The sequence below is a fragment of the Lates calcarifer genome, unplaced genomic scaffold (genome assembly GCF_001640805.2).
Source record: "Lates calcarifer isolate ASB-BC8 unplaced genomic scaffold, TLL_Latcal_v3 _unitig_5411_quiver_2714, whole genome shotgun sequence".
Lineage (NCBI taxonomy): Eukaryota > Metazoa > Chordata > Actinopteri > Centropomidae > Lates > Lates calcarifer.
In genome coordinates, this window is record NW_026117499.1 from 1 (window position 1) to 9,770 (window position 9,770).

At 43.1% G+C, this 9,770-nt stretch overlaps 1 protein-coding gene across 2 annotated transcripts; it reads right to left on the minus strand.

Moving 5' to 3' along the window:
- Nucleotides 1–5,611: 5,611 nt before the first annotated feature.
- Nucleotides 5,612–8,683, minus strand: LOC108874487 (uncharacterized). Of its 2 annotated transcripts, XM_051068892.1 has the most exons (10): nucleotides 8,581–8,683; nucleotides 8,188–8,492; nucleotides 7,729–7,789; nucleotides 7,599–7,649; nucleotides 7,401–7,445; nucleotides 7,246–7,310; nucleotides 7,034–7,132; nucleotides 6,286–6,496; nucleotides 5,976–6,021; nucleotides 5,612–5,787 (listed from the first exon to the last, which is right to left on the minus strand). In XM_051068892.1, the coding sequence occupies exons 2-10, from the start codon at nucleotides 8,274–8,276 to the stop codon at nucleotides 5,783–5,785; spliced, it is 672 nt and encodes a 223-aa protein (XP_050924849.1). In that variant the 5' UTR covers nucleotides 8,277–8,492; nucleotides 8,581–8,683; the 3' UTR covers nucleotides 5,612–5,782. The 2 variants fall into 2 exon arrangements, with proteins under 2 accessions (XP_050924849.1, XP_050924848.1); XM_051068891.1 differs by lacking the exon at nucleotides 5,612–5,787 and having other exon boundaries at nucleotides 5,859–6,021.
- Nucleotides 8,684–9,770: the final 1,087 nt, after the last annotated feature.

Sequence of the window (9,770 nt, forward strand, 5' to 3'; positions counted from 1 at the left end):
GCCAGCCCCATGTCTCTACGAGCTAGCGTCAGCGAGCTACAGTGATATGGAGGGGGGGTGCAGTTGTATTTGGCCCAGTAACTTTGTCTGTGGTGGTCGCAGAGTCATGAGACCCACATGCTCCCCCCACTAATTCCATGATGGGCTTTCCAACGGCACCAGCACGAGTCTCTCTGAGCTTGCGTTGCTGAGATATACTCTGTATGCTCTCTGGGCCTCATATATGGGTGCGGCCTTAGCGAGAATTCACTCTGGCTGAGGTTTGTCTATGATAGAGGGTTTTTAGCCAGAAGTGCCAGGGGGTGCACTTGGTTTTTGGCGAATAGCTTTGTCTGTGGTGGTCGCAGAGTCACGAGACCCACATGCTCCCCCACTAATTCTATGATGGGCTTTCCAACGGTGCCAGCCCCATGTCTCTACGAGCTAGCGTCAGCGAGCTACAGTGATATGGAGGGGGGGTGCAGTTGTATTTGGCCCAATAACTTTGTCTGTGGTGGTCGCAGAGTCATGAGACCCACATGCTCCCCCACTAATTCCACGATGGGCTTTCCAACGGCACCAGCCACGAGTCTCTCTGAGCTTGCGTTAGGGTTATGGTTAGGGTTAGGGTTAGGGTTAGAGATAGAGGGTGCAGTTGTATTTGGCCAAATAACTTTGTCTGTGGTGGTCGCAGAGTCACGAGACCCACATGCTCCCCCACTAATTCTATGATGGGCTTTCCAACGGTGCCAGCCCCATGTCTCTACGAGCTAGCGTCAGCGAGCTACAGTGATATGGAGGGGGGGTGCAGTTGTATTTGGCCCAGTAACTTTGTCTGTGGTGGTCGCAGAGTCATGAGACCCACATGCTCCCCCACTAATTCCATGATGGGCTTTCCAACGGCACCAGCCACGAGTCTCTCTGAGCTTGCGTTGCTGAGATATACTCTGTATGCTCTCTGGGCCTCATATATGGGTGCGGCCTTAGCGAGAATTCACTCTGGCTGAGGTTTGTCTATGATAGAGGGTTTTAGCCAGAAGTGCCAGGGGTGCACTTGGTTTTTGGCGAATAGCTTTGTCTGTGGTGGTCGCAGAGTCACGAGACCCACATGCTCCCCCACTAATTCTATGATGGGCTTTCCAACGGTGCCAGCCCCATGTCTCTACGAGCTAGCGTCAGCGAGCTACAGTGATATGGAGGGGGGGTGCAGTTGTATTTGGCCCAATAACTTTGTCTGTGGTGGTCGCAGAGTCATGAGACCCACATGCTCCCCCACTAATTCCACGATGGGCTTTCCAACGGCACCAGCCACGAGTCTCTCTGAGCTTGCGTTAGGGTTATGGTTAGGGTTAGGGTTAGGGTTAGAGATAGAGGGTGCAGTTGTATTTGGCCCAATAACTTTGTCTGTGGTGGTCGCAGAGTCACGAGACCCACATGCTCCCCCACTAATTCTATGATGGGCTTTCCAACGGTGCCAGCCCCATGTCTCTACGAGCTAGCGTCAGCGAGCTACAGTGATATGGAGGGGGGTGCAGTTGTATTTGGCCCAGTAACTTTGTCTGTGGTGGTCGCAGAGTCATGAGACCCACATGCTCCCCCACTAATTCCATGATGGGCTTTCCAACGGCACCAGCCACGAGTCTCTCTGAGCTTGCGTTAGGGTTATGGTTAGGGTTAGGGTTAGGGTTAGAGATAGAGGGTGCAGTTGTATTTGGCCCAATAACTTTGTCTGTGGTGGTCGCAGAGTCATGAGACCCACATGCCCCCCCACTAATTCCATGATGGGCTTTCCAACGCCGCCAGCCGCACCTCTCTATGAGCTTGCATTGCTGAGATACGCTCTCTGGGCCTCATATATGGGTGCGGCCTTAGCGAAAATTCACTCTGACTGAGGATGATGATGATGATGATGACTAATTCTACGATGGGCTTTCCAACTTGCGTTGCTTAGATACACTGTGTACGCTCTCTGGGTGTCATATTTTATATACTTGAGTTATAGTATAGTTATAGCACTTTCCGACACCCAAAGTCTTTTTCCCTAATTGTCACGCAACAAAAAGGTTGCAAAAAAGTTGAAAAAGTGCCGTAAACTAATTCACCAGAAAATGGCGACTATAGACCATTCTTTTGTAGGTGAGGAAAATTGCAAAATGACTTGTCAGCAAGGCCAACTGCTGTACTTTATGCCGTAGTGCCATACTTAGAGTTGTGAGTGAAATAATATGGCCACATTATACATTCCCAAACATTTCTGAGAATATCTGATAGTGAAAAGGAGGGGGAGAGTGCTTGATCTGTACTTTTGTCTCAGAAGACAAAGGCAAAGGGAGAAGATGCAGAAAGAGGGATCATCAGCTGCTGATTTACAATAATAACAACTGTTTTCGTGCCTGGACTGGATACTGCCAATGTTCCTGACCTTACAGGACAATGCTCAAAGCTTTCCATACTGTGTCCTGTTAGCAAACTTTTCCCACATGTTAATTGATTTCAGACAAAATTTATGTCTAAAACACTTTTCTTGTGGTAGTGATTTTCATATGTGATAGCCATGGTAGTGGATTCCACATGCGATAGTTGTGGTCTGTGCACGGCTCCATTGCCGAGACACAGCCGTGGGCAACCCCTGGAATCACATATGAATCCACTGGCAATAGCCAAGTCCCATGGCTTGGAGTTCAGCTGGGCCACCTTGTGGGAGTGCCGGGCACAGCACTCCCTAATAATACACAAGATAAATAATAATAATAGTAATACTAATAACAACAACAACAAAACAACAACAATAATAATAATAATAATAATAATAAAGGGAATTTATTGTCCAAATCCAAGGGCTTTATTATGAACTACTGTTTTTATTGTTTATTTGCAGTTAATGTTTCCATCACAACAGATGATACAGGAAAAGAAAAATGGTAAAATGCTATGATATGGATTATGGGTGCATGAATATGAGAGAAAGAGAGGGAGAGAGAGAGAGATTTGCACATGTGTTGCACGGTAGCAGATTTGCACATGTGTTGCACTGTAGCAGATTTGCACATGTGTTTTTCAGGTAGCACATATAAGCACCAACCACCTCATAATTTGTCACTTCACTGCAGTCATTGCAAGTAGTTGCATCAACTGTTGAAGGCTTGCGTAGTGGATTATTTTGAATTTTTATACACGATGGCAGAACAACCAGAGGAAACCATCTCTGAGAACCTTACACTCCAAAACCCTCAAACTGATGATGACGGGGAAACCAGCATTTGTTCTCTCAGCAAGGAGGATATGGACGAGGTGGACCGTTCCAAAGCCAAAGCTGCATTTTCTGAATACAAGAAAATGAGACTGACACCAATTAAACAACCCAGTGTACCACGGCCACAAACCTCAACAATGGATGATGAAGACTCGGTTGATCCTGGAACAAAAGCTCTAAATCAAAAACTTGATGCGGTGAAGAAAATCCGACTGACACCAATTAAAAAGCCCAGAAGCCTTCTACCAAGCCCCAGCCCACCACCCTCTTCAAGCGCAGATGACCAGATGGATGTGGACAGTGGGCATGATGTAGTGCCACCCAGCTCCACTCTTTCATGCTCAGCCAGCATCAGCGACCCTCTGTCTCCACCACCCCAGACCCCAGCGAGAACTGATGAAAATGTAAGGGGTGCGGGTTCGGTTGAAAGCGCTGGAAAGCATTGGAGGCAAGAAGAGAAAGCCTTCATTGACCAAGATCCAACAAAATCGCATATGATTGCCTTTCAAGAGTACATTAAAAAGTGCTCACAAAATAATATACCTTCAAGAGGCTTTAATGCATTCAAACGCCAAAGGCAGCGTATGATGCCCCCCCCACCCCAAAAAGAAAACCCTTGATCCACATGTTTAATTTTTAAAAATATTTGTTCATAAATCTTTTCATTGTTCATAATTGTAGGTTGTTCAATACTTAATTTTCCCACTGAATAAACTTGTTGTTAAAAAGAATATATTGTAGGCTCAGACTTGTGTGTATATTTGGTGAGTTATTGGGGAGAAAAAAACAAATACAAACAAAAACAAAAATTATATATCTTAGCAGAATTTCACTACCAGTTCACCAATATTGCCACAGGGTGGCAGTCTTGCACTATATGACATATGCTGCATGAGAAATTCCTATACGTGGGCCTCTCTCTCTACTCTGGGACCCTAAGCAGCAGAGCTGACATAGAACAGGCTCCATATATGAAGATGCCTGTTTGAGAGGGAGACATTCACACCTGAGTGGGTTGTGTGTCATACATAGCATTTAACGTTCAAAAGAAACTTTCGCCCTTGTGGTTTTAATTCGGACAATTTACTTAATGTCAAACGCAGATGTTTTATCGGTTCACCAATTTCGTGTCAGGCTGCAGTCTTGCGCTATGTGTCATAGGCACGAGCAAAGCCCTTATGTGGGCCTGTAATCTTTGGGAGGCAAAATGGAGGCACCACACTCTGATGGAGTAACACCCTCCATGGTTACACAAAACTTGTTCACACTAATCATCAACCAGCAGTCACGCTCTTAAATAAATAGAAGTTGACAAAAGATTTGTGTGTGTGTGTGTGTGTTGGTAACACTTCAGAAGAGTGGATGCTTTTAACGCATTAATAACACTTTAGTCCTTTATAATGCAATACTATCTAGCTGTATGTCCTATATACAAGTCCAGGTATTAATACAGACTAGAAGATGTCTAACATCTCATTCTCAGACAGAAACGGCTGGAGTTACTGGAAGACAACCTTTTCTATCCAAACCGAAGAACTTTGTTTTGAACTTGTGTCTTTATTTACTTACAAATAAATAGAAACAGAAATAAGTAAATAAAAAATAAAGGTAAACTTTCTGTACAAAAAAGCCAATAGAAAATACAATACACACGCATCGGCACATATCAACATAATATACAAATAATAAAAATAAGATATAAGACAATGTGCATACGAGTGGGATGTAAAGTGCAAAAAGTAATACTGAAAATTAATTGTGCAAGATGCAGATTGTGTAGAAGTGGGTGAATGGTGATGATGAGGAGGAGGAGCAGGTGGATGAGATCAGTCTTGATTTCAAAGGCCATCCCACTGTTCAAAATTGATGGTTTCAAGACGGGGCTAAAAAAAACAGAAACACAGAGGACATGTGAAAGTTGCTCTGGTGAAACTAAAATGGCATTCACAAGGCCTGAACAGTCAAAAGAACATCTTTTCAGAGACCCCCACACACACACAAACACTCAAACACATGTGTACGCACACACACATGCCACCATGCAAAGCAAAATGACCTTAGGTAAAGCGCTGTATAAAATCAAGTTATTATTAATAAAATTATTCATTTTCTGTTACCCTGAAAGTGTTCACATCCGGTGTTTGCTGGAATATGTGTTTCACCATCTAAAAGAGAAGCCAGCAGGGCATCTATCTCCTCTGACAAATCACACTGCTGACAGGAAACACCAAAGATTAATTGTACAAATTGGTCTGGGTGAGTTATATGAAGTTCATTCAGAAGTGAAAAGAATAATTATGGTCCTCTCATGTCAAAACGTTTACAATTATTGTTGTTAAAGTCAGTAACAAGGAGCGGATTCACAGGCCTGGAGACAACGCAGACTGCGCAGGGACAATGCACAGTTAGTTGGTTACTACATTGATATTAACCTCTTGTGTTTGCTGGGATGTAAACAGTTCTTCAGCAGGGATGGCAATGAGATCCTGGCTGATATCTGCCAATGCTGTGAGATTCGTGGCCAGATTTGCATCTGGGGCTACATCAAACTCACTCTGCAGACAGGAAACACAGAGAATACATTGGTGAATAACATGGCATTCCTAACTCTGGAAGATTTGTGGCCTGTCTCCCAGACTACAGACAGAATTTGTGCAGCACCAAATTACAATACAGTTGTCTCCTGGCAGTATACAGTCATTAATAAAGAGAAATGTTCAGGAAAAGTACAGTTAGTACTTACCGTTGAGAGATTTTCCTGGCCTGTGTGGCCCACAGAGGATGAAGAGCTGTGATTGAGGACAAGAGTGTTACGGTCATGTTCAGCACTGATAAGAAAAGCTTCAATCAATGACTGTAGCTGGGTTGTAATGTATTATATACATTTAAAAAAGAAAAAGGAGAAAAGAAAAACCAAAAACACACACACCAAAAAAAACAAAAAAACAAACAAAAAAAAAACATGAAAACGTAGAAAAGTGAAGTTAAAAATGAAGAATCTGTGGTGGGTGTTCCAGAGTATGAAAGCTTGGTGGGAAACTCAGTTAATTGACCTGGTGGATTGGATACTCCTGGGTCTCTTGGATACTCCTGACTCGTGCCTGACTGCACGGGTGGGGGAAAGACTTTCCAGGGAGGATGGTGCAGCGCTGGTAGTAGTTTTTCACCAAAGATCGCAGTTGGTCTGCAGTGATCCTCTCCACAATCTTCCTGGCCCTGTTGAACTGCTCCCTCTCCTTTACCGAGCGGGTTTCCTTCGATATACTAATGGGATAGAGTAGGTCAGCAGGCAGCCAACGGCGCCTCGTTAGGAAAAAAAAACTTAAGGGGTGGAGAACAAAATGGAGTGGGGCTTTTTGAGGTCCTGAGTTGCACTGTGTCAGTGTTGTGCAAGTCAGAGCCTTGCATAGCCAAAGTGATGTAAAAATATCTGTTAAATGCCTGCATCAAGTACCCCCAGAAGAGCTCAGAGTAATATAGTTGTGTTGACTGGTGTTCTACATGTGTGTTGATTGGCGTCCATGTGTCTGCCGCCAATTCCGTGTCTCAGTGATGCCATTCAATCTCAGGGGGTTCTTAAAGCCATTTTAGTCCCCAATGTGTTCAAAAATGTGTCCTGTTTTTGTTTTTTATTTTATTTATTTTATAATCATTTGACATAAACAATACAGTCATAATCCAAAATGTTTTCACAAAACAATTTCACAGTGATCATTAACCAGTATTCATGTTTTCAGATATATACAAGTTGACAAAAGAAGTGAGTGTGTGTGTGTGTGTGTGTGTGTGTGTGTCTCTTACATTTCATCCCTTTTCCTCTTCAACCTGAAGATGGGTGAGTGTTTTCCAGTGAGGAGTGCTTGGCATTCTCTTGTCCAGTGCGCAAATACTTTACCGTGACTAAAAAACAAACAAAGACACAAAAAGAACAAAACAAAACATGTTTTATGCTTACGGAAGGCAGTGAGGCAAGAAACATGCACCACACACACATGAATTTAGTTTATTTTCACCTGTCTAGGCCATGGTTCTCGAGGAGCAACAGGCACCACCATCTGCGCAACACTGGCATATCGTGCTGAAATAGTAGTTTGGTTCAGCGGCTCAGTTTAGCTCTGCATTACATTGAAATGTATGTTACGTGAAATCTGTGTAGCTATTTACTTACCACGGAATAATCAAATTGACCATCCAAGACCAAGTAGAGGGCAGACTGAAGAAAGAAAGAAAATAGCATTAGCTTCCGATTGACATTTGTAAGCCTGTAATTGTAAATAACCCCAATGATAACTGCATGGGGTAAACCTGTAGCAAGAAAAACAAGCAAATGAACAAACAAACAGCACAGCAGAACTTTATGACTTACCATCAGCATGAAAATGCCACAGTCGTTTCCGAAGGGCTGCTTTGGAAAGCCCTGCAAGGACACGGCATCATGAATACTTTCATCAGTGTGGCTAAGGTAAACTGTGCTACTTTAGACCGTATGTCAATACCTTCAAGTCCCTGCCCGTCTTTTCCGTCCACTGGCCTTGATAAATGGTCTGGCTTACACTCCTGTCCATTTAGGAGAATAAAGTGTTAATGACAAGTCAACGAATCAGTTCACCCGGTGATGCCAATTGCAGCATTTAAATCAGGCCAAATGGCATACTACATTTACAGAGCCCGGAGAGACATTTTTTCTGCAAAGAAAAGGTTTACTTGTGTCACTACATTGTACACTCACATTTAGTCATCATTTAGTGATATGTAAAATGAATGCACAAACTATTCAACATTTATCAATGCAAAAAAATCAACACAGTAACAGGGACAAGTCCAGTGGTCAAGGGAACGTTGCTTAAGAGACCTAAAAAGGGTCACTGGGCCGCAACCTAAAACAAGCGTAAAGATCATAGGAACTTGACCAAATTAAATCAGATCTACAGTATCATGACAAATCAATGGCCAACCTTAGGACTGGCAGGTATCCTCCAAATCCTGACTTGGACGCCGACAGCAATGGGTCGAGTAAGTACATTTCTTTGCGTGCTACGTTCATAACCTATGGAAGACAGCTTTTGCTTTCAGTGAAAAGCCATACACCAAGGCATTTGCAGTTTCTTTTAACCTTACAAGCACGTCTTTGGTATTTGTCTACTGGCTCAATTCACTCTTTAAGAGTATGAAATGTAAAATGGTCAGTACTTACACACAGTTGAAAATGCCCCGGTACCCATAGGGGGAAGATGATGGTGTCTTTGCCATGAGCGTTGGCCTTAAAAGACAGTACAGGCAAAGTAAATATATTAGTCATGATGCATTATGTAAGTCTTCAGATAAAACAAACTAGTGGACATACTTACATTTAGATGAGCCGTAGACCTGTTCTTCTGTTGCAACCAAGTAGGACACACATACAGATCTTCAACATATATGTTCTTCCCCTGAAACAGCAGACCGATAATGACTTGCAACACAAATGTACATACACACTGGATACGGTATCAAGTATCCACAAAACAAGCTTGATCATTCACACGCTACCTTGGAAAAAGCAATCTGTTGTATAAGCTCCAAGCAGGCATTCCCAATCTGTAAAGGTAAAAAATGGTCATGAAATATGCAGACCTAAAAACTGTACAACTATAGTATACCTCGAATGCAGTAATTAACTTACCGTTGAGTCCATTTCTTTTCTCAGGCCTAGCGTCCAGAAATCCGCTCTGGTTAGACAGGCTTTAGATGTCCGAACAATTAACTCGTTCGCAGGCCTACTAGTATCTAGAACATAGTTCAGCTGCAATACAAACAGCAATTTATGTAAGTTTCATGGATCACCTACAACAACAACAACACACACGCACAAAAGAAACAAAGTAACAAAAAATCATACCACTTCTTCTTGAGTTGGATGGACGGACCATGCCCAAGATGACCGCCGTGGTTCAATGAAAGCAGGACTGGTCGTGAACGAACAGTTTTCTCCACAAACGTCAAAAAGCGAAGCGTCTGCCGTGGAGTGTGCCGGGTCATTGACGACAAAAAACCCCTTGCTCTTCATCCGCTCAATAATTGCACGGCAGGGATCTGGGCTCTTTATCAAAGCAGCAATCTCACTGTACTCCCATGTCCTGGCCACCTTTGTCCAGTCTTTTTGGGACTGCTTGGCTTTGATGAGCTGTTGCTTTTGTACTTCATCTGTCTGTTTTTTCATGCAGGCCTTTTTGAGGTGTGTGGATAAATTTTCGTAAGGCTTCCTGCATATTAGGCAGTAGACAATTCGGCGGTCAGGTCTGTCCCTAGCATAAACACATAAATGAGAAAAGAGTCATGAGATCACTGGGTGTGCAATCCATTGAGACTTGTTATTAAGGAATCTGCTTATTTAAGTAATAAGCACGGAGGATTTTCTAATTCTTACATTTTATGCCACTTCAACAGCTGTCGATTACGCCAAGGAACACTGCGTTTCAAGGGTTACCTAGAAATAAAAATGAAAAATGAAGGAAATATTATTACACTGTTACAAGCCATGTTCTCAAAGAAAGAGGTG